The sequence below is a fragment of the Oncorhynchus kisutch genome, linkage group LG7 (assembly GCF_002021735.2).
Source record: "Oncorhynchus kisutch isolate 150728-3 linkage group LG7, Okis_V2, whole genome shotgun sequence".
Taxonomy (NCBI): domain Eukaryota; kingdom Metazoa; phylum Chordata; class Actinopteri; order Salmoniformes; family Salmonidae; genus Oncorhynchus; species Oncorhynchus kisutch.
The window spans coordinates 14,721,298-14,745,172 of NC_034180.2; the positions used below are offsets into that span (position 1 = coordinate 14,721,298).

The 23,875-nt window shown below is 42.5% G+C and overlaps 1 protein-coding gene across 4 annotated transcripts in view; it reads left to right on the forward strand.

Moving 5' to 3' along the window:
* The window catches only part of wdhd1 (WD repeat and HMG-box DNA binding protein 1), a 45,588-nt gene extending 22,570 nt beyond the window's left edge, over nt 1-23,018 (forward strand). For 2 of the 4 annotated variants that reach the window (XM_031828519.1, XM_031828517.1), the window contains exons 12-26: nt 3,858-4,042; nt 4,328-4,512; nt 4,923-5,164; nt 5,354-5,491; nt 7,458-7,614; nt 10,557-10,698; nt 11,540-11,671; nt 12,055-12,278; nt 12,780-12,919; nt 16,609-16,668; nt 16,997-17,028; nt 17,178-17,357; nt 17,573-17,715; nt 18,117-18,252; nt 22,276-22,933. In XM_031828519.1, the coding sequence (XP_031684379.1) occupies nt 3,858-4,042; nt 4,328-4,512; nt 4,923-5,164; nt 5,354-5,491; nt 7,458-7,614; nt 10,557-10,698; nt 11,540-11,671; nt 12,055-12,278; nt 12,780-12,919; nt 16,609-16,668; nt 16,997-17,028; nt 17,178-17,357; nt 17,573-17,715; nt 18,117-18,252; nt 22,276-22,461 (2,282 nt within the window). In that variant the 3' untranslated portion in view covers nt 22,462-22,933. Of the gene's footprint in view, nt 1-3,857; nt 4,043-4,327; nt 4,513-4,922; nt 5,165-5,353; nt 5,492-7,457; nt 7,615-10,556; nt 10,699-11,539; nt 11,672-12,054; nt 12,279-12,779; nt 12,920-16,608; nt 16,669-16,996; nt 17,029-17,177; nt 17,358-17,572; nt 17,716-18,116; nt 18,253-22,275 lie in introns of all 4 variants that reach the window. The other 2 variants (XM_031828518.1, XM_020474947.2) reach the window with 2 other exon arrangements.
* Nucleotides 23,019-23,875: the final 857 nt, after the last annotated feature.

The following is a 23,875-nucleotide window of genomic DNA, read 5'->3' on the forward strand; positions in this document are numbered from 1 at the left end:
AAAAACCTAGAAATCGCAGAAGTATAACAACATAAAACAGCAAATTAAAAAATATTGACAGGTCAAGGAATCAGCCTCAAAATCCTTTGTCAATGAGTTTAGTTCTTCAAGTTGAAAACTATTTTGTAAGACGTTTAAAGCCGATGGTGCAGAGTACATAAAGCCCTTTTTTACCAAATTCATTTAGGACGAGTACCCACCACATTAAAATGGTAGTAAACACAAAATGGCTTTGTAAATGAATGTATACCAGTGACTGAGCCTACAAGTGACTAGAGAAGGCCAGCCAGCCCTGGTATATAAAGTGCAGTGGAGCGTAAGGGTTTACATTTTAAAATAATCTCAATGCGCCATGGTAAAGGGTGTCAATTGTTCTCAAATATCACCATAGTCTAATATAGGCATAAATGTAGCTGATACTAGCCTCCTGGCTTCAAAAGGAAAAACAGGCCTTATTCCTAAAATAATATCCCTACTTCAGCTTAAATTTGTTTGTAATTTGTTGAATATGCAATTTAAAAGAGGCCGTCATCAATTAAAATTCAAAGATATTTATGAGGTTACAGCCTCAATCTCATTGCCCTGACCGGTAGTAATAGGTGAAAGGTATTTTTCTTGCTTTAGAAAACACCATTTTGCTTTTTGAGGATAAGCTTCAATTGACACAAGGTATGTTGAACAGTACAAAAAGCAGTTTGCAAGTTCTGAAAAGCTTTTGTGAGAGACGAGGCACAACAATAAATAACAGTATCATCAGCATAAAAGGAAGGTTACGTATTTTGCCAATTTGTCTAAATTATTTATATAAATAGTGAATAAGAGAGGACCAAGTACAAAGCCCAGGGGCACAGCATTAGACAGACAATTTAACAGAGATAAGCCCATCACATTGAGTGCACTATCAGACAGATAGTTAGCAAACCATGCAACTGCATGCTCAGAAAGACCTACGCTTGACAATCTGCCTCAGTATAGCGTGATCAACTGTATCAAAAGCCTTAGAGATCAATAAAAAGTGAGACACAGTGCCTCTCTGGTGGTTAATTTCTTTACTATCAAATGAGGAGAGACAAACATATCACACAAGTCAGTCATATTTCAACTAAATCTTTATTCACTTATTAATAAGGGAGCTGGTCAATACAACACACACAAAGTGAATCGATTGAGTGATGGCAGGTCGACGAATGATGATTTGTTAAGAGCCCCAAGACAAAGGTATTTTTATAGCAAAGATACATGACGAACAACAGATGTATGGAATGGGTCACAAGGTTAAGATTTGTATGAAAGATGCTATAGACCGTATCTGTCTTAAAAAAAAATCATTGTGTAGAAACCAGAGTCTGTCCCTGAGCCATCTCTCCCTGGTACCATATAGAACAGAAACATTAAAAACCTGTTATGGCAAGGGGAACTCACCCCCATTCAGCTGAAAAGGTGGCGTGGGGAATTCAAAAATATTCTTTAGAAATGTTTAACTTTCACACATTAACAAGTCCAATACAGCAAATGAAAGATAAACATCTTGTTAATCTACCCATCATGTCCGATTTTTTAAATGTTTTACAGCGAAAACACAACATATGTTAGACCACCACCAAATCAAAAGAAAAACACAGCCATTTTTTCCAGCCAAAGATAGACACAAAAGCTGAATTAGAGATAAAATGAATCACTAACCTTTTGATAATCTTCATCAGATGACACTCATGTGTATTGTTACTCAATACATTTGTTTTGTTCGATAATATGCATATTTATATCCACAAATCTCGGTTTACATTGACGCCATGTTCAGAAATGCCTCCAAAATATCCAGAGGAATTATAGGTAGCTTCGCCAGATAACAGAAATACTCATCATAAACTTTGACGAAAGATACATGTTCTACATATAATTAAAGATACACTGGTTCTTAATGCAACCGCTGTGTCAGATTTTTTTTAAACGTTACGAAAAAAGCCTACCATGCAATAATCTGAGACAGCTCTCAGACGTAAATATATTTCTCCGCCATGTTGGAGTCAAAAGAAATACGAAATTACATCATAAATATTCCCTTACATATTTGATGATCTTGCACTGCATTCTGATGAAAGGAGTCCTAGTTCCACAATAAATCGTTGTTTTGTTCCATAATGTCCAATACTGGTGTCCAATTAGCTGCATTTGCTAGCTTTTTCAGCTCACGTGCCCAAAAGCTGACGCTGGTCCAGGCGAACTCGGACGAAAACTTCAAAGATATATTCCAGGTCGAATAAACTGGTCAAACTAAGTAGAGAATCAATCTTCAGGATGTTATTTTCAATAACGTTCCAACCGGATCATACGTTTTCATCTGCAGCCAAATGGAACGACGGTGACATCAACAGACAAATTTCGCCACAGGGAAATTGCATTCTGCCAGGACAGTGACTCATTCCCCTCCCATTCGGTCAAAGTTCACACCAGAGGCTCCATTCCACGTTCTACTGAATGAGGACATCTAGTGGAAGGCGTAGCAAGTGCTAAAAGATCCATATCTTATTTGGAAGGGAAGGGGCGATGATGTCAAATTTGACCCACATTCAGAATTTCACTTCCTGTTTGGAAGATTGCCTGGCCTATGAGTTCTGTTATACTCAGACATAATTCAAACAGTTTTAGAAACTTCAGAGTGTTTTCTATCCAATAGTAATAATAATATGCATATATTAGCAATCTAGGACAGAGTAGGATGCAGTTCACTATGGGCACACAATTCATCCAAAGTGAAAATACTGCCCCCTATCCCCAACAAGTTAACTCCTGCTCTGGAATGTGGTATCACCCAAAGACATCGTAAATCTCCGAGGTCCACTTTCAGTTCACACAGACACAATAGAGTTATAAAAGAACCCTCAGTTGAAGCTGTTGAACAGCTTCTATTCCCAAGCAATATGACTGATAAATAGTTAACAAAATAGCTACACATACAGAGTTTACTTCGTATCTTCATTGACCTTTTATTTCAATATTTGCTCTCTATTCTCTTGTCTCTATTCACACTCACAGGTCCCTACACTTTCATACACACTGTCAATCCAACACACACACAAACAGTCACTCCATAATTTGCTCACTCACACATAATATGCACATTTATACTGCGTCTACACTTTCGCACACCTGCTCACATGCAAGCTGCTGCTAATCTGTTTATTTTATATCCTTTTGCCTAGTCCCCTTAACCCTATACATATCTACCTCATCACTCCAGTATCACCGCACATGTAAATATGGTATTGGAACTGAATTAAAATATTTCCTGTATATATATTTACTTTATGTATTTCATATTTCTTATGTTTTTTTTCTAGTAATACATTGTTATTTCATTGTTGGGTTTTGAGTTGGCAAGAAAGGCATATTCACTGTACTTGTGCATGTGACATTGAAACTATCCCATGAAGGCTTTGCCATAGAATTTAAAGGTGGAATCCGCATTAGTGGAAATGTTACCACTGTTCGCCCCCAGCCCTTTTGTTATTGTTTTGTTGACAAAATGGAGTTGAGCAGCAGGGAAAAAATATTCTGTTCTAATCCAGTGCAATGATGTCTTAGGAGAAAGGAAAATGTTTTTGTTTGCATTAACTTATTTTTTGTTGTTGTAATATCCTAAACGGACGTGGCAGTTTCACCATTAAAGATTCCAGCTTTAATTGTGGGAATGTCACTTGAGAAACAATACATCACATCAATTTTACTAAAGTAGTCTTGAATCTTATTAACAAGTACATTAATTTCTCTTTCCTTGTCATCCTAATTCAAGACTGGGATCACTTAAACATTTGAGCATCACTGAGCTGTATTGCATGTGTTCCCATTTACCACAGACACAGGCTCGCTCAAACAGGGGCTGGATAAGTTTGTTGATGACGATGACGCTGGCAGCGCCATAGTGCCCCCCGCTGCCGTGGCTGCTCCCCTCCGGCCCGTCTACGACGGGCCAATGCCCACCCCACCACAGAAGGCTTTCCAGCCAGGCTCCACCCCGGCACACCTCATGCACCGCTTCATGGTGAGAGCCAGCCCACACAACGCAGACTTTACTCTTGCCTGAAAGGTTTATATTAATGATGTTCCAGGTTGTATTATTTTTAAAGTTGATGGTTTTGTATAAATATAGGAAATAATAAGTTTCATGAATTTTCTAGAGATGTACTTACATGCCCTATTAAAGGGACATTGCAATCCAAAAATCAACTTGTTTGTCGGATGGTTTCAGACCTCAAAAGTAGTCTAAGTGAGTTATCCACAAAGCTGTCTAACCCAGAGATAATGTATTCTGTACTCCTTCTGTCAGATGTGGAACTCGGTGGGAATTGTGCGCGGCTACAATGACGACCAGGACAACGCCATTGATGTGGAGTTCCACGACACAGCCGTGCACCATGCAATGCACCTCACCAACTCCCTGGGCCACACCGTGGCAGACCTCTCCCAGGAGGCCGTGCTGCTTGCCTGCCCCGGCACCGACGAGCTCGCCAGGTAGACCACATATCTATAGGCCGCTACACACTTCAAACAGACAGATCATCTTTTTCACACGTACTTTTGTGTGGCTTTTAGAACGGACTGCATACGACATCCTGTTTGCGTGAAGTTTTTAATGGCCTTAACTGGGACATTTAGATATTAGCTATTCATGTTTCTGGGGATATTTTCCCACAAAAGCCTTGTCTGAGTTTTATTAGCCAAACTGGTTCTCGACCAACTTTGCATCTTGAAGGATTAAAAAGGGAAATCAATTTCGATATTCCCAAGTCTCTCGTGAAAGACCCCTTTGTATTGGCACCACAATCTAGCGAAGACACTGAAATTGATTACCCATTTTTTTCAAACGGAACCTAAGCTGCTTCACTGTATCTCTCTCTCCCCTCCCTTCTTCCCCTCCACAGTAAGCTCCAGTGCCTTCACTTCTCATCGTGGGACACCAACAAGGAGTGGATGGTGGATCTGCCCAAGGGGGAGGATGTGCAGGCCCTATGCCTGGGCCAGGGCTGGGCGGCGGCTGCCACCAGTGCCCTCATTCTGCGCCTCTTCTCCATCGGAGGGGTGCAGAGGGAGCTGTTCAGCCTGCCTGGACCCGTGGTCTGCATTGCTGGGCATGGGGAGCAACTGCTCGTCGTCTACCACCGAGGTAGGACACGTGTGCATGTGTGTTGTCACACACAGACGGACCTACACGCATACTAATGCACAGAGAAAACAAGCATCAGATGCTAAACAGAGTCCCAATCCTCCTTAGAAGCATAATGATGGGTATGATGGGCAATGTAGCTCTACTGAGAAGGCGTATCTAACCGCTATTGTGTTTGTCTGTCCTCAGGCACAGGGTTTGACGGAGAACAGGCCCTAGGGGTCCAGCTGCTGCAGTTTGGACAGAAGAGGCGGCAGGTCATCCACGGGGAGCCCCTCCCCCTCTCCCGCAAATCTCACCTTTCATGGTTAGGCTTCACAGCCGAGGGTGAGTCAGGCCACACCTCCTCTCAAATGCTAGCTGCTGTTGGGCCGTGTTCAGTAGACACCAAACGGGAACCTCTTTGAAAAGTGATGTGCAAAAGATTGTAGAATGAAGTTGACTCTGTACATTGACCTAAGATCAGTTTGGCGTTTTCCACACTGATGGTTAAGGTAAGGATTAGGGCTTAATATTTTCCCAGAAGTCTACACATTTTCCTTCCCGAGAAAATTACAACAATATCCCGGTATTCCTGTTCAAACCAGAAATGCTTTTAAAAGCAAATAATACCAGCAAAGAAAATCGGACATAATTACACCACTGTAAATGGAGAAATATGGACAGGAATCGGGTTTATGGTTTCTTGTTGTATTTGTCACAATTTAATCAACTCAAAGTTCTGTCAAAGTCAACACACAATTTGTTGATGTAGCCTAGTTTAAATGTAGACCTACAATATTATGAGGTTATTAGCCTACAGCTTATTGAAAATTACATTTGTTTTAGCTTACCTTTGGCTGAAAGAAGTCAGGCCTTTTCTCTCCCCTTGCGCCTGGCTATCGGGGAATTCGGAAGGTTGTGGCTGTTTCTACTTTACTGCTTATTGTGGTGACTTTGTCACGGGGAACATATCCGATTCTCCGCTAAACAAACCGACAAGCAAATAGGCCTAGTAGCGGAGATATAGCACCATGGATAGCAAGTCCCGGTGAATCTGGTGAGTCAAGCCTGTGCCCTCCTTTTTATTATTTTCCCATGATGTTTCAAATGTCTATTTCCTCAAGCGTGTCTGTGGACACAATGTACCAGCCATTTTGTTAACAGCGAGTAGCTGCAGTTTACATTTTGAGCCTCTGCCAGTTCCACAAAGATAGTTTGGAGATTTGTGAATGTGACATGGAGATTGCCTACAGTAACTGTGTTGAGAGCACGCGTGTAGCCTATATGATGGTCAGCAATGCAGTTTATTGAAGTCATGCAAGTAAGTTTTCTATTAGGGACTTTACGTTGGGTCGGCAAAATATGGTAGATGGCTGACGTTGTGATGACTGGTCTAAAGTAGGCTTTGATTATAGACAGAATTTTTATGTCTGGTTCATGCATGCAGCTATTCACACATGCATATTTTGTATTTTTGCGTCCGTTTTTTAATGATTGGTAGGCTACTTCGGTTTTATAGAGGATCATCAAATTAATATGAGCAGCTAAGAAATAGAAGAACACTAATTTTACTCCACTCATCAACCACTTTTTGAGGATCATGCTCTCGCTGTGCGAAAGGTGACATTTTGCCCAAACTCTGTATGCCATGGGCTCTCCAACCCTGAACCAACAGCATGGCCTAGGGTTAAACGTTCTCTCCCAGAGTCATGGATAGACATTTTGGAATGTAGCATAAGGTAACCAGTCCATCCAGTATGCACAATAATACAGTCGACAATCAAAGGCTATACCAATTATCTATCATAGACATCATAAATCAGTTTTTTGTTTTTCTACCATGCATAATATGCGGTAGTCTATGTACTGTATAACAGCTCAACCATAATTTTAATTCAGATAATTTTTTCGGGCTTGGGCTTACAAGCCTATGTGTATGCATACTGTAAGCTCTAATATGCATATGGGTGTTTTGAATTAATAATCACCTTAGAAAGCTGTCCATTTCATTGTGTTAGGCTTTGAAACATCTACAATGACCATGTTCTACACTCAGTTTCAACCTGCTGTTCAACTGAGTCGTTTCCAAGTTGGGTATTACCAAAGACGAAGCATGTCCATGACTAATGACTGCCGGTGTACCACTAATACGATCACCGCAACAGCCCTAGGCACAGATCTAGGATCAGCCTGCTCTCCCCAGATCCTTACCTTAACCATCAGTGGGGAAAACGCCAAACTGATCAGTGTACAGAGCCATCTTCATTCTAACAATCTCTTGCACATCACTTATTCATCACTTGTTTTCCAGGAACCCCATGCTTCATTGATTCTGAGGGTGTGGTGCGCCTGCTAAACCGCTCCTTGGGAAACATGTGGACACCTGTGTGTAACACCAGGGATAACTGCAAGGGCAAGTCAGACCACTACTGGATGGTGGGAGTGCATGAGAACCCCCAGCAGCTCAGGTAAAGTGGTTGTTTCTCTTTGCATATTTGAGCTGTTCTTGCTATTGGTCTTTTACCAAATAGGGGTATCTTCTGTATACCACCCCTACCTTGTGACAGCACAACTGATTGGCTCAAAGGCATTAATAAGGAAATAAATTCCACAAATAAACTTTTAACAAGACACACCTGTTAATTGAAATGCATTCCAGGTGACTACCTCATGCAGCTGGTTGAGACAATGCCACGAGTGCAAAGCTGTCATCAAATCAAATCAAATTTGATTTGTCACATACACATGGTTAGCAGATGTTAGTGCGAGTGTAGCGAAATGCTTGTGCCTCTAGTTCCGACAATGCAGTAATAACCAACAAGTAATCTAGCTAACAATTCCAAATCTACTACCTTATAGACACAAGTGTAAGGGGATAAAGAATATGTACATAAAGATATAGGAATGAGTGAGGGTACAGAGCGGCATAGGCAAGATACAGTAGATGGTATTGAGTGCAGTATATACATATGAGATGAGTATGTAAACAAAGTGGCATAGTTAAAGTGGCTAGTGATACATGTATTACATAAGGATGCAGTAGATGATATAGAGTACAGTATATATGTATACATATGAGATGAATAATGTAGGGTATGTAAACATTATATTATAGGTAGCATTGTTTAAAGTGGCTAGTGATATATTTTACATTTCCCATCAATTCCCATTATTAAAGTAGCTGGAGTTGAGTCAGTGTGTTGGCAGCAGCCACTCAATGTTAGTGGTGGCTGTTTAACAGTCTGATGGCCTTGAGATAGAAGCTGTTTTTCAGTCTCTCGGTCCCAGCTTTGATGCACCTGTACTGACCTCGCCTTCTGGATGATAGCGGGGTGAACAGGCAGTGGCTCGGGTGGTTGCTGTCCGTGATGATCTTTATGGCCTTCCTGTGACATCGGGTGGTGTAGGTGTCCTGGAGGGCAGGTAGTTTGCCCCCGGTGATGCGTTGTGCAGACCTCACTACCCTCTGGAGAGCCTTACGGTTGTGGGCGGAGCAGTTGCCGTACCAGGCGGTGATACAGCCCGACAGGATGCTCTCGATTGTGCATCTGTAGAAGTTTGTGAGTGCTTTTGGTGACAAGCCGAATTTCTTCAGCCTCCTGAGGTTGAAGAGGCGCTGCTGCGCCTTCTTCACGATGCTGTCTGTCTGGACCAATTCAGTTTGTCTGTGATGTGTACGCCGAGGAACTTAAAACTTACTACCCTCTCCACTACTGTTCCATCGATGTGGATAGGGGGGTGTTCCCTTTGCTGTTTCCTGAAGTCCACAATCATCTCCTTAGTTTTGTTGACGTTGAGTGTGAGGTTATTTTCCTGACACCACACTCCGAGGGCCCTCACCTCCTCCCTGTAGGCCGTCTCGTCGTTGTTGGTAATCAAGCCTACCACTGTTGTGTCGTCCGCAAACTTGATGATTGAGTTGGAGGCGTGCGTGGCCACGCAGTCGTGGGTGAACAGGAAGTACAGGAGAGGGCTCAGAACGCACCCTTATGGGGCCCCAGTGTTGAGGATCAGCGGGGTGGAGATGTTGTTGCCTACCCTCACCACCTGGGGGCGGCCCGTCAGGAAGTCCAGTACCCAGTTGCACAGGGCGGGAGCTTGATGACGAGCTTGGAGGGCACTATGGTGTTAAATGCCGACCTGTAGTCGATGAACAGCATTCTCACATAGGTATTCCTCTTGTCCAGATGAGTTAGGGCAGTGTGCAGTGTGGTTGAGATTGCATCGTCTGTGGACCTATTTGGGCGGTAAGCAAATTGGAGTGGGTCTAGGGTGTCAGGTAGGGTGGAGGTGATATGGTCCTTGACTAGTCTCTCAAAGCACTTCATGATGACGGAGGTGAGTGCTACGGGGCGGTAGTCGTTTAGCTCAGTTACCTTAGCTTTCTTGGGAACAGGAACAATGGTGGCCCTCTTGAAGCATGTGGGAACAACAGACTGGGATAGGGATTGATTGAATATGTCCGTAAACACACCAGCCAGCTGGTCTGCGCATGCTCTGAGGGCGCGGCTGGGGATGCCGTCTGGGCCTGCAGCCTTGCTTGACACGTTTAGATTGACACGTCTAAATGTTTTCCTCACGTCGGCTGCAGTGAAGGAGAGTCCGCATGTTTTAGTTGCGGGCAGTGTTTTTCCTCACGTCGGCTGCAGTGAAGGAGAGTCCGCATGTTTTAGTTGCGGGCAGTGTCAGTGGCACTGTATTGTCCTCAAAGTGGGCAAAAAAGTTATTTAGTCTGCCTGGGAGCAAGACATCCTGGTCCGTGACAGTGCTGGTTTTCTTTTTGTAATCCGTGATTGACTGTAGACCCTGCCACATACCTCTTGTGTCTGAGCCGTTGAATTGAGATTCTACTTTGTCTCTATACTGACGCTTAGCTTGTTTGATTGCCTTGCGGAGGGAATAGTTACACTGTTTGTATTCGGTCATGTTTCCAGTCACCTTGCCCTAATTAAAAGCAGTGGTTCGCGCTTTCAGTAACACGCGAATGCTGCCATCAATCCACGGTTTCTGGTTTGGGAATGTTTTAATCGTTGCTATGGGAACGACATCTTCAACGCACGTTCTAATGAACTCGCTCACCGAATCAGCGTATTCGTCAATGTTGTCGTCTGACGCAATACGGAACATATCCCAGTCCACGTGATGGAAGCAGTCTTGGAGTGTGGAATCAGATTGGTCGGACCAGCGTTGAACAGACCTCAGCGCGGGAGCTTCTTGTTTTAGTTTCTGTCTGTAGGCAGGGATCAACAAAATGGAGTCGTGGTCAGGTGTCGTGGTCACTGATTGCCCTGATGAGATGGAGAGAGAATGAAAAACAGCAGGACTCTGGCCCTTAAAAACCCGATAATAGAAAATGAAGAGGTTGTGTAAATTCTATAATTAATCCATCTCTTCATCTTCTTTCCTCCAGGTGTATCCCATGTAAAGGGTCCCGGTATCCCCCCACGTTGCCCAGGCCTGCTGTGGCCGTCCTTCCCTTCAAGCTGCCCCTCTGTCAGACCACCACAGAGAAGGGCCAGATGGAGGTCAGTAAGGCTAAGGGCCAGATGGAGGTCAGTAAGGCTAAGGGCCCGATGGAGGTCAGTAAGGCTAAGGGCCCGATGGAGGTCAGTAAAGCCAACATATACAGTCCATGCTATGCTCTGCTATTCTAGTCAGCTCAGCCTTTGGAGAGACACTGCCTACCTAGAGCTTTATAGTTGATCTATTGGTTTGCTTGAGCTACCATTGTAGCTATTTAGAACCTGCAAATAGCCTTTAAACAGAAATGTCCTTGAATATCTCTTTGATATATTACCCTGTATACATACACATGTGGGTAACAAAATAAAGGAAATTCCAACGTACTGTCTTATTGGGTGTTGGGCCACCACGAGCCACCAGAACTAGTTCAATGCGCCTTGGTATAGATTCTACAAGTGTCTGGAACTCTATTGGAGGGATGCAACACCATTCTTGTGAAATTCCATCATTTTGTGTGTTGTTGATGGTGGTGGAAAATGCTGTCTCAGGCGCCACTCCAGAATCTCCCATAAGTGTTCTATTGGGTTGAGATCTGGTTACTGAGATGGCCAAGGCATATTGTTTACATTGTTTTCGTGCTCATCAAACCGTTCCTTACCCTGTGGATGGGGGCTTTGTCATCCTGGAAGAGACCACTCCAATCAGGATAAAAATGATTCACCATAGGTTGAAGTTGATCACTCAGAATGTGTATTTATTGGTGTTTACCTTGCCCTCTTAAGCGGTTGAGTGGACCTAAACCATGCCAGGGAAATGCAACCCACACCATAAGAGCTGCCAGAACCTTCATTTACTCAAGTGTTTCCTTTATTTTGGGAGGTACCTGTACATAGCCCCACTCACTGTCTCTGTCCCTCTCTCTCCTTCCAGGAGCAGTACTGGCGCTCGGTGCTCCTCCACAACCACTACGGCTTCCTGTCGTCCAGCGGCTATGAGATTGACGAGGAAGGCCAGAGCCAAGCCCAGAAAGAACAGCAGGAGCTGCTCATGAAGATGTTTGCCGTGAGTACAGTAGCAGCAACACATGGGTCCACCGAGCCTAGTTTGGGATTAGAATTTGGAATTGTTTACATTGGATATCTCATAAACCTTTCCAGAGCAACAGAATTTTATTTTATTTTGTTGGGACTTTGGGGGATTTGGTTCAGCACAAAATGACAGGCATATTCACAGGAAAGGATTATTGAAAATACTTTTCCTCAGCATTGGGTCCTCACATCAAAATAAGTCCTACACACAGGCGTGATGTGAGGCAAAGGTTCCAAATTAAAACCAACATTTTGGAATGCATACCAAATGTATGTGTTACCTTAATACAGTAATTTAATCAAGGTATTTTACAAACTATGATTAGTTATCCATACATTGGGTGTTTCAATCTGCAGCTGTCGTGTAAGCTGGAGAGGGAGTTCCGCTCCGTGGAGCTGGCCGAGCTGATGACCCAGAACGTAGTGACCCTGGCCATCCGCTACGCCTCGCGGTCCCACCGCATGGCCCTGGCCCAGCGCCTCAGCGATCTGGCCCTGGAGAAGGCCAATCAGCTGCAGGGGGAGGAGCCCCAGGAGGAGGAAGAGGAGGAGCCACTCCAGTACACCAGACGGAACACTGGGTAAGTACATTTGTGTTTGTTTGTGTTATTGTATGTTTGAAAACATACATACCATATGTTGGTGGTTGTCACATAGTGAAAATGACAAAATAACATGGTTGATAGAAGAAGTGATCATAAATCAAAATAATTTTTGGTTTTAAGATGATGTTGGGATGCGTTGGTTGAAACTGGCTTAGCAGTGTGTGAGGGTTGGTATCCTTGTTTGAACATAGGAACCAATACATTTAAGTGTGTACCTGGGCATGACCAACTGGTCATGTTCAGTAGGGCAAACTGTAGCGAAACGGAAAATGACCATCTGTTCTTACTGGGGAAATTCGTATAGAAACTCAGTTTCACTTTGTTTAAAAATGTTTTCTCCCAACTGAACACTGTCCTAATAATTTTCATGAAGCACCAAAAATCTGTTCTGAGACTAACTTGAATGAGTTGAGATCAAATTCTGTGTAGATAATTCCTTATGTTGGGATTCATGATAATATCTGTTTGTTATTCCAGGTACAGCCAGAGCAGCAGTGAGATGGGTGCAGATCGCCAACACAGCAGCCACAGACAAGCACAGGAGGAAGAGGTGGATGAAGAGCAGGGTCAGGAAGAACATATGGACGAAGGGGATGTAGCAGAGAGCAAAAGACAAGGTAAGTCGAGGGAATCGCTCTCCATTTCCTCTCCCACCCCTCTCATCTCCTGCATGTCAAAACAATCAACATCCTTCAGTTTCTTCCATTTGCAGACCTGCCAACCTGCACGCATTTTGTGTACCATGCATGCAATTTGAGGTCAAAGTACACAGTACGAAAAACTACCTAAAAATACGCAAAGAATAGGCTTCTATAGTTGACACATTGTGGTTTTTGACTCAACTGTCTGAAGTTGGCGCCGAGCCAATCCGAGGACAAAAATTCTCTAGCTCCCGCTCCCGCTCACCCCACGTAGTCGTAGTACTGTTTTCCTCCCTCAAGCTGGTTTGCAGTGCACCACTTTGTCCGTTAACAACACTGATGTGAGGAAAATGGAGAACAAACTGTTTTGCCAAATACATTTTCCAAAATTGTATGTGTTAAGCACAACCACTATTTCCTAGTTGTCTCCTTAGCTAAGGCATCATTACTACGACGGTAGTTAGGTATAACCAAGCAACAACACTACTGCTAATACAGTCCTTCACAGAAGGTTATGTTAGACTGTTAAAGATTAGGCAGAGTGCATCGGATGAGGATTCTATTGCATTGACAGGCACGAGTGATAAATTACATTGCCGTTGCCGTGTGTGCACATTTGGTCATGTTCTTTGCTAGTTAGTAAGTTATTATGTCAAGTTTCCAGTCAGCGATGGGGGAGTGATTGCTTGCTACAAGAGCAGAAAACGTGTAGGCATACATTTCTAGACCTCTTTGAAAAGTGAGTTAGGTAAAGAGCTCTTTTAAAAGGGGCAGTGTTGTATTTTGAGACGGGCTTGATAAGCTAAGGAGCCAATCGGCAGAGGGTATTTTTGTCTGATTCTTTGTAATAATAATGGTATGGGAATAAAAAATGTGGTTTCTTGCATCTAACAATACAACATTTTCAGTCACCTCTTGTCTGAAGGACAAGTGACTAAACAGGTTATATCAGGGCTGCATTCCTGCGGATGCCTGTGAGACCTGCGGGTCCCAACAGGGATCATTGCGGTGCGGTCTGCATTTTTCCTGCTGCAGGTGGGAACGGGCAGTCACACAGACACCTTTCAGATTAAAATATTTTAACTGTCCTGCACATTATTTGGAAACGGTCATCTTTCTGCTTTGTTCGCGTCAGGCTATCATCATCATTATTACATTATCATCATGTCGCATTATTCACACACACACTCAGAAATCTGCTGCTTTAAATTCAGTATCCTACCTCTCCTCTCCTAGTTAGCACCTTTCCAAGGAAATTAACTTAAATATGATTAAACTATAGTTTTTTACAGTGTCTTTAAATATTGATAATGGAAAGAAGTGGAGGCCGCTCAACCAATGTGAGTCGAGGTATAATCAAAAAATTAGAGGAAAGGAAAAGGCACAACGCGCACACAGGCTACCATGGTGAGCGAGCATTGCGGCCTTTCATTTATTAAAAAAAATATTAAAAAAATGATTGATTACCCGTTTACTTGTCTCTGCATGCAAATTGTCCTCCTAAAAGGTAGGCTATTTCCTATATGTAGCTCAAGAGAAAGTGCAAGTGTTTGCTTTCAATCATTCTTGCTGCTTCAAGTTCAGTTGCCACACGTGCGAGATCAGGTGTACGTGTGGTCTCAATTAAATAGAGTAGGCTATAGGCCTATGCGTGTGTGGAGAAGCACAGGGCAGTATTATTTCCAAGGAAATGTTCTTCCTAGATATGATTTAGGCTATAGTTTACTACATTGTCTAGAAATAAATATTGATCACCCATATTTGTCTTGTCTGAATATTATTATAATAAAAATGTTTAACCCTTATTTTACCAGGTAAGTTGACTGAGAACACATTCTCATTTGCAGCAATGACCCGGGGGATAGTTACATGGGAGATGAGGGTGGATGAATGAGCCAATTCGAAACTTAAAGGTAGGCTCTAAAACGTAGCTCAGGAGAAAGTGCAAGTCTCTCCAACTCTGCTCTCTTTAAACTACATCTAGCATATTGGCTGATATAGCCCAGGAATACCGATAGCCTAATATAATGGGCCATATGAGAATCTGGTAATTGAACCTATTTCTTGGGTTATTATTACGCATTTTGAGTTGCATCACATGTGTAAAATTCGGTATGAAAAAGCTGCGCTTGCGGGTGGAATGAGGAAATCGGTCCATCCAGACCTCTGCCCTGCAGTATCAAGCCCTGCATAATGTTTTCAGAAGTCTCATGGAATGTAGACCTACCTTGAACACCACACATTGGCTGCTATTGTAGGCAGTGTCTTGGCTATAATAGCTATTTTATTAGCTATTTGTTTTTGGACTAAGGATTACACACGTGTACATTTTAAACATATATTTCTAGTTAGCTACTGAAGAGCAGCCAATTACCAAGTACCCACAACAGTCTATAGCCTACCATTTCTACTGAGTCAGTGTTCGGCCAACAGCATTATTAGGCAAAAAAAATGTGCATTGGTTAGATTTTTTTATTTTTAATTTTATTTGACCAGGAAGTGCTCATTGAGGTTTGAAATCTCTTTTTCAAGAGCGTCCTAGCCAAGATAGGCAGCACCAAGTCATTACAAAATTACAGACAAACAACATTTAAATCTACAAGTAATCTAATAAAAAACAGAATTCACAAGAGTATAACAAAATCGTAAAACAGCAAATGAAAAACATTGAAAGGTCAGGGAATCAGTCTCAAGATCATTCATCAGTGATTTAAAAATACCAATCGGGTTCTCACAGTTTAAAAGTATTTTGCAAGGCGCACCAAGATGATGGCGCAGAGTACATAAAAGCCCTTTTACCAAATTCAGTTCAGACATTTGGAACAGCTAGCAGGATAAAGTCCAGCGAACGAAGAGTACCCACCACATTTCTGAACAATAAAAATGCCCAAATAAAAAGGTAGTAAACCCAAAATGGCTTTGTAAATAAAAGTATACCAGTGACTGAGCCTACTAGTGACTAGAGAAGGCCAGCCAACCCTGGTATACAAAGTGCAGTGGTGCGTAAAATTAAAATAAATCTCAAAGGGTGTCAATTGATCTCAAACACTGAGCGAAAGCATTCATATATAAAATATCCCCTTAGTCTAGTAAAGGCAGAAATATAGCTGATACTAGCCTGCTTCTGGCTTCAAAAAGAAAAACAGGTCTTATTCCTAAAATAAAATCCCAATTTCAGCTTCAATTTTTTTGTAAGTTGTTGAATGTGCAACTTTAAAGAGAGGCCGTCATCAATTAAAATGCAAGATATTTAAGAGGTTAGTCTCAATCTCATTGCCCTGACAGGTAGTAAGGTAGAAAGTTCAGAGGTCTATTTCTTGATTTAGAAAACACCATTAGTTTAGTTTTGTCAGTATTGAGGATAAGCTTCAATTGACACAAGGTATGGCTTTGGTCTGCAAGTTCTGGAAAGCTTTTGTAAGAGACGAGGCACAACAGTAAATAACAGTATCATCAGCATAAAAATGAGCAGTGTGGGTGTCGCACATGTTCTGTCATGGGGTCCAGTGGTGCCGCACTGAAGTGGTAGTCATAAAAAAATGTCAAGGTTCGCAGGTCTGCATTGTGTTTTTAAACACAATTTAAGACAGTAAACTTCAGGCTTGTTTACATAGAGTTTATGTGCATTGTTGTATAAAAATCTCTGACTTGTCTTTACCCTGTAGGTCTAAATCCCTTCGCTAAAGGGACTGCTGCATCACCTGAGAAACCTTCTCCCAAACCTGGTGAGCACACGCATTCATGGAATGCCATTCAGTTCTCCTGGATACACTAGTCAATGGTCCACTGCCATCCTTATGAATCTTAAATCAAGTGTTCCCAATGGGTACATAAACACATAGTTGTATGCTACACACACTCTTAAGTCTGTTGCACCCCATCTAGATACTTTTCAGTTTAAATGTTGGGACCCTTTGGGGTGCCCTGAACCTTGCCTAAGACAAAACCTAAGGGAAGCGCTTGTTAACACCAAGAATATACTTGGCAATGACTGTTGTTATACGTGACATTATCACACGTTGTTAAACATTAGCCTTCTTTCCTTCCTTACAGTAAGCAAAGAAGGACGTGTGAATCCTTTCAAGGTAAGTCACTTGTGCTTTTTGGGCGGGTTAAACCAATATCGAGAGAGACCCCTTACTAGAAAGGAAGTGTCATTTTCTTGCTTAAAAGTATCTATTGAATGTGTTAAATACATAACATGTGACCCATCATACTTTGGTTTTGACCTCAGGTGAGCAGCGGGTTAGGGAGGTCGGGTTCGGCGGGGGGTCAGAACAGGGTGACAAACGTCCTGGACAGCATGATGTCGTCCAGCAAGAAGCCCACTGCTCTGCTGAGCAGCTCCGGCTCCACGGGGAAACTGAACAAAACACCTTTCCTTAAGCCTCTGGCTCCCAGACCCAAGACCAAGGTACAACACAATAGTCAGATAGAAGCTTAAGAAATGTTAGGAGAGTGAGTGATCAAATACCACCAACCTTTAGGTTGTGTGGGAATAAATGGATCTGAATCTGAATAAATGGTTCTGAGTATTACAGCGTTTACATGTTTGACAGTGTTGACATAAGCATTACGGTGCAATGCATTGGACTGCTGGTGACTTAAACACGCTGTTGTCTTCTGCAGACCCAGTCTACACTGCTGCACATGAACGCTCCCAAAGCAGCCAATAAGAAAGCAGCGGAGGAGCGGGAGCCGGCAGTGTGTAAGCTGAAACAGACCGAGGCACCGCCTCCAGCCTCACCAGCAGAAAATGTTGAGAATAAGAAGTGAGTAATGAGTACTGTTCAAAATCACAATCACCGGAGAAGATGTATGCAAATTATAACGGGGGGAAAAGGTCTTCACATTTTATTATTCATTATTAATCAGTGGGGCAGTTCCACTCCTTGAATTATTTTGCTTTATTGAAGAGTGTTGAAAATATGGGGTGAGTGGGCCAGATTTGAACTAATGCCCTCTGGCTTACATGTGTCCAGTGGCTGGAACCGCTGGAACCACACAGGCCACCTTCATTCCATTCTAAATGGAGTGACGGTGCTCCTTTTGCGTCGCTCTCTATGTAGTTTGAGGTACTTTTGTGCGTAGAGTGTATTGAGCCCATAACGGAAACCGGTGCAGAGTGAATGAGACTAGGTGTACGACAATTAATGTAAGGTGTGTATGTCAGGCACAAGTCGGGCTTCCAGCTGTGGCTGGAGGATAATAGGAGGATCATCCTGGCTGACAACCCCGATCTGGAGGAGACGGATGTCATCAAGGAGGCCATTGGCCGCTTCAGGACCCTGTCTGCAGACGACCGGCTGGTAAGACACCTTACACACCTTGTGTGTGTGTGTGTGTGTGTGCTTCCTTAATTAACACGTGGTGCTATGACACTTTTGTCTGTGAGAGAGATTATTTATCTACTTGATTCATGTGGTGTATTCAAATGACCTGGTTCTATAATCAAGTGTTCAGTAACATCTACTCTGCGCGCGTACAAGAAAATGCCTCCAGACTCATTGTGATGGCGGAGCGTCAACTTTTAGCAATACAAGACCCAAAACACACTGTTGAAAATGTATGAATGAAAATACACCCAAATCTTTGGTGACATTCTGTTTTTGTGCTTAATATTCAATATTTGATCTCAAATCGAAATTGCTGGAGTATAGAGCCCATCTTTTTTTTTACTGCCCAAATACTTAACAAGCGCACTCTAAAAGTGATGAAGCATCTTTATCCCGCAAGAAAGACCCCTTATTCCCATGTGACAAGGCAGAAATGCCCCTTTAGATACTTCTTATTTATCAAACACATACAGTTAATCCAAAATCCCCTGTATCTATTGAAGAGTCCTCTCATCTCCCCCCACACACACACACTTTTGCCCTCAATTCGTGGGGCATGGACTCTACAAGGTGTCGAAAGCGTTCCACAGGAAGGCTGGCCCATGTTGACTCCAATGGCCCACTGGTATGTCAAGTTTGCTGGATGTCCTTTTGGTGGTGACCCATTATTGATACACACGGGAAACTGTTGCACGTGAAAAACCCAATAGCGTTGCAGTTCTTCACATATTAATTTCGGTGCCCATTCACTCTCTGAATAGCACACATACCCAATCCATGTCTCAATTGTCTCTGCCCCTTCATCTACACCACGTGTCAAACTCATTCCATGGAGGGCCGAGTCTCTGCGGGTTTTTGTTCGACCCTTGTACTTGATTGTTGAATTAAGTTCACTAATTAGTAAGGAACTCCTCTCACTTGGTTGTCTAAGTTGAAAGGAAATTCCCAAAACATTGCTAGAAGGCTGGAAGCTGCTTAACCGGCTCACTAGTGGCACAGCGGTCTAAGGCACATCACTACAGACCCTGTTTCGAGCCATGGTTCTGTATCACAACCGGCCGTGATCAGGAGTCCCATAGGGCGGTGCACAATTGGCCCAGCGTCGTCTGGGTTAGGGGAGGGTTTGGTCGGGGTAGGCCTTCATTGTAAATAAGAATTTGTTCTTAACTGACTTGCCTAGTTAAATTTAAAATAAAAACCTGTACAACACAAGTTAATTTTTTACTGCAGCATGTACAGTATTGAAATTCCTCAAATACAATTTAAATATTTTTTCCAAAAGACCATGCCATTAAATAAAGCCTTTAAGACAACCTGTCAAATTGGTGTGGTTTTATATTGTAAATGTAGAATTGCCCGGGACGTGATGGAATGAAAGAACCCTGTTGTCGCTGTCAGTGGTCCTCACCAACGCGTTGGAATGAGTGATAATTACCATTTCCAGGCTAACGCTCCCTTAACCCCAGGCTGTATACAGACTTATGTCCATCTGTGTTGGTGTGGGCTTATACATACACACATACACAACAACACTATTCACTGTGGTGTATCCATCATATATTCCACAAGATTGGTCAATATATTTAGTCCGTTGCGACATATGTCAAATGGAATGGGGTTCCAATGGTAACCAAAGTGTTGAAAGCATATGAAACAGTGCTAGAAGGCAGACACTGCATGCTGCAAACAAACTGCTCCTCAATCTGCTGGCTTGGAACCGAATTCCTAAATGGTTGGGTTACTACATTCCAGACTGTGTGCTTTAACAACTGGTGTGACCGAGGTTTTGGTTAAAAAGAAGTGAAAGTGGTTAATGTTAATATTTGGAGACCTCAGTATCGCTGACTACCAGTGCTATTTTTTTCTACATTTAAAACTCTGAGTTGTCGATCTACCTGACGGACGGCCACCAGGTGGTAAGGGTAGGCAACAACACGTCTGCCACGCTGATCCTCAACACGGGGGGCCCTCAGGGGTGTGTACTTAGCCCCCTCCTGTACTCCCTGTTCACCCACGACTACGTGGCCAAACACGACTCCCTCCACCACCATCATAGGCCTGATCACCGACAACGATGTGACAGCCTATAGGGAGGAGGTCCGAGACCTGGCAGTGTGGTGCCAGGACAACAACCTCCCCCTCAGTGTGAGCAAGACAAAGGAGCTGATCGTGGACTACAGGAAAAGGAGGGCTGAACAGGCACCCATTATCATCGACGGGGCTGTAGTGGAGCGGGTTGAGAGTTTTAAGCTCCTTGGTGTCCACATCACTAGCGAACTATCATGGTCCAAACACACCAAGACAATCGTGAAGAGGAGACTGAAAAGATTTGGCATGGGTCCCCAAATCCTCAAAGTTATTCAGCTGCACCATCGAGAGCATTGCATCACTGCCTGGTATGGCAACTGCTCTGCATCTGACGTAAGGTGCTACAGAGGGTAGTGCTTCCTGCCATCCAGGACCTAAGCCATAAGCCACCCCAAGCCATAAATAAGACTGCTGAACAATCAAATCAAATGGCCACTGGACTATTTACATTGACCCTTGCATTTGTTTTGTACACTGCTGCTACTCGCTGTTTATTATCTATGCATAGTCACTTCACCCCTACCTACATGTACAAATTACCTTGACTAACCTGTACCCCTGCACATTGACTCGGTACCCCCTGTATATAGCCTCTTTATTGTTATTTCATTGTTACTTTTTATTATTTTTTACTTTAGCTTGTTTGGTAAATATTTTCTTAACTCTTCTTGAACTGCACTGTTGGTTAAAGGGCTTGTAAGTAAGCATTTCACGGTATACACCTGTTGTATTCGGCGCATGTGACAAATAAAGTTTTATTTGATTTGCTACCTCACTATGTGAGGTCTTGGTTCAAATGTAATTCACTAGGATATATTTTGTGGTAGATCTGACTGGCTTTTGCTCAGTTTTATGCTCAATTTGGACTCTGACCTGCACACCTGCCCTCCCCTCTCTAAAAGACAGACAGGTTTTCAATATAATCAAATTTGAAGGGTCACTGTCATGGTTGGACATATTTAGGCAGGTGCTTGGCTGTTGCCATCCCGACCTCCCCTCGTGCACATATCTAGCCCTATTTTAAACCCCAGTCTATTCTATAGTGCTATTACTTGCCTTTTACCTTTGTGATAGAGTAACCTGCAAAAACACACACTGCATTTGTATCGGTGTTCCCCTGTGTTGAGGACCTGTTCGTGACCCTGCACACACCAAGCCACTCAGCGGAGGGAGTGGATGACACTCCGCATAGCCTAAAGGAGGGGAAAAGGGGATCAGAGAGAGATGGAGGCTTTATATGCCTGTTGCTTGGAAACCCAGTGTGTCTGTGGGTAGTGGGCACAGTGTATTGATCTTATGGTAATGATTCCTAAAGGGTGTGTGTTGGTGTGTATGGTTGTAAATTAGCCAGTAAATATACTGCAGGCGACTGGGGGCACATTTAAGGCTTGTATTTACTATTCAGTGAGTCTGGTGTGAAGAATAGGAGTGGGAGGTTGTGAGAACGCGGAGAGTGGGCCCTGCCCGCCGCCACGCGCTCCGCTTCATGACTCATCACGGCTCCATTTACTTCTAGGCCTGCGTTCCAAATGGCACCCTATTCCCTATATAGTGCACACTGTGCTCTGTTCAAAAGTATTACACTATATAGGGAATTAGGGTGCCGTTTGGGATGCTACCCAGGCCTTTTGTCTCTTCCCAGAGAGAAACACAAGGAGAAAAGGCTGCCGGGCTGCTGAACAAGAAGTGTCCCTGTCTGCCAATAGTGATTACACATAACAGGATGCAATTTAAAACTGCATGGCTGAGTTGGGGACCATGTGTGTGTTCGTGTGCTTTGTTGTCAAGCTGTGTATGATACAAATGTCACATTTGAATTTGGTTTGCAATTGAATTCCAATTGAAGACTCTTGTGAAGAGAAATATTGACTATTACTATTATGATTTTCTCTCTTCTTTTTTGTTCAGACCTGGACAGAGCGGGCAAAAGGACAGTCTGGAGATGTGGCGGATATGAAAAAACGAAAGCGAGGAGAAGAAGAGAGCAGGGGAGACAAGAACGGACAGAGTGAGGCAGACGAGACCAGTGCCAAAAAGAAAAAGCCCGTAGACACCTCAGCCAAGCTCTCAGCATTTGCCTTCAACAAAAATTAAACATAAGATCACATCATGGACTGATTTTTTTATATATATTTGTTTATATATATATATATATATATATATACACACGTTTTGCTCCATATGTCTGTTTACTTAGGGTTATAGGTCACAATTAAATATTATATAATGCTCATTTCTGGATTGGTGCTGATTTTGAGACCTTTTTTGTATAATATTTCATCAGAATATGTAGTCTGTCTCATAGGTTTCCAGTTTCATTAGCACTGTTTGGTGCTCGTGATGCAGACCTTTCCATGAATAATTTCTTCTCCGATATGTAACTAGGAGTTAAGAGGAATTTCATAGATGGCATCAAAGCGAAATATCCTGAGCACTTGAAATAGCTGTGACAAATATAGAACATGAAGAGAGCAACTGATAAGGGCACACGTAAATGGTTATTCTGTTCAGCATCTCAATTTAGGTTTTTCCTGTTCACCAATTTCCTCTTAGCTTGTATTGTTTTTAAAACAATATAGTATATTTACTTTTTTTTTATTGTACTGTATCCGACTATTGAATAAAAATAAAATGTATTTTTATTTTTCTTATTTTTTTAAATAACTTTTTAATAGAAGAACATACAAATAAGCACAACTGTAGCACAATTTTATCTGCTACTCTTATCTGTTTTATTAAGGAAACTGACACCTGTTTAAAAATACCTTAATTAACACTTTTTTAACATGTTGAGACTGAATAGACCTATAACAATCACTAGTTGTGATTGTGAATATAACAGTAACAATTTACTTGAAAGGGGTAGACAAGTCAAAACAGACCTTGGAGTGTTGCAGTGTCATTAATAACCTTCATAACGCATTCAACATCACTGATAATGAGTTGAAGTTATTTATCCATTGTAGGCTACAACAGATGTGTTACCCTGTCTTTTATTAGAGTGCAATAGCTGAATTGTGGTAGCACTGGGATTTCCTAAATTTAAATTTATTTCATCTGTTATTTAAACTGTATGCTCTCTTGACAGGTCATAGTGGGAGGACCACACAAAACATATCATCACATGACTCCCAAGTTTACTTTGTTATTATATACATATTTGCTCATAAAAGCGTTTCCACTGACATTTCTCGTATAATTAATTTTACTGCCACAAAAAGATCACCTTGTCAACATTTGGAAAGTTTACTGACAAATGTTCTGTTAACATCAGGCCTTTCATTACATTTTGTTTTATCTGACATGTACTTTACTAGCATAAAAAGGTTGGATGGTTAGAGACTGCCATAATTTAAGTGGTTTATGGTGACCTCAAAATGAGAGGCGTTGGCCAAAACAGTCATCAGTGATTGGATCATCCCTAACCAATCAGAGTACCAAAGCCAATGACGAATTTTCAAAACGCCCAACCCATTGGTTTCTGAGACCAATCAGACGGTCTAGAATA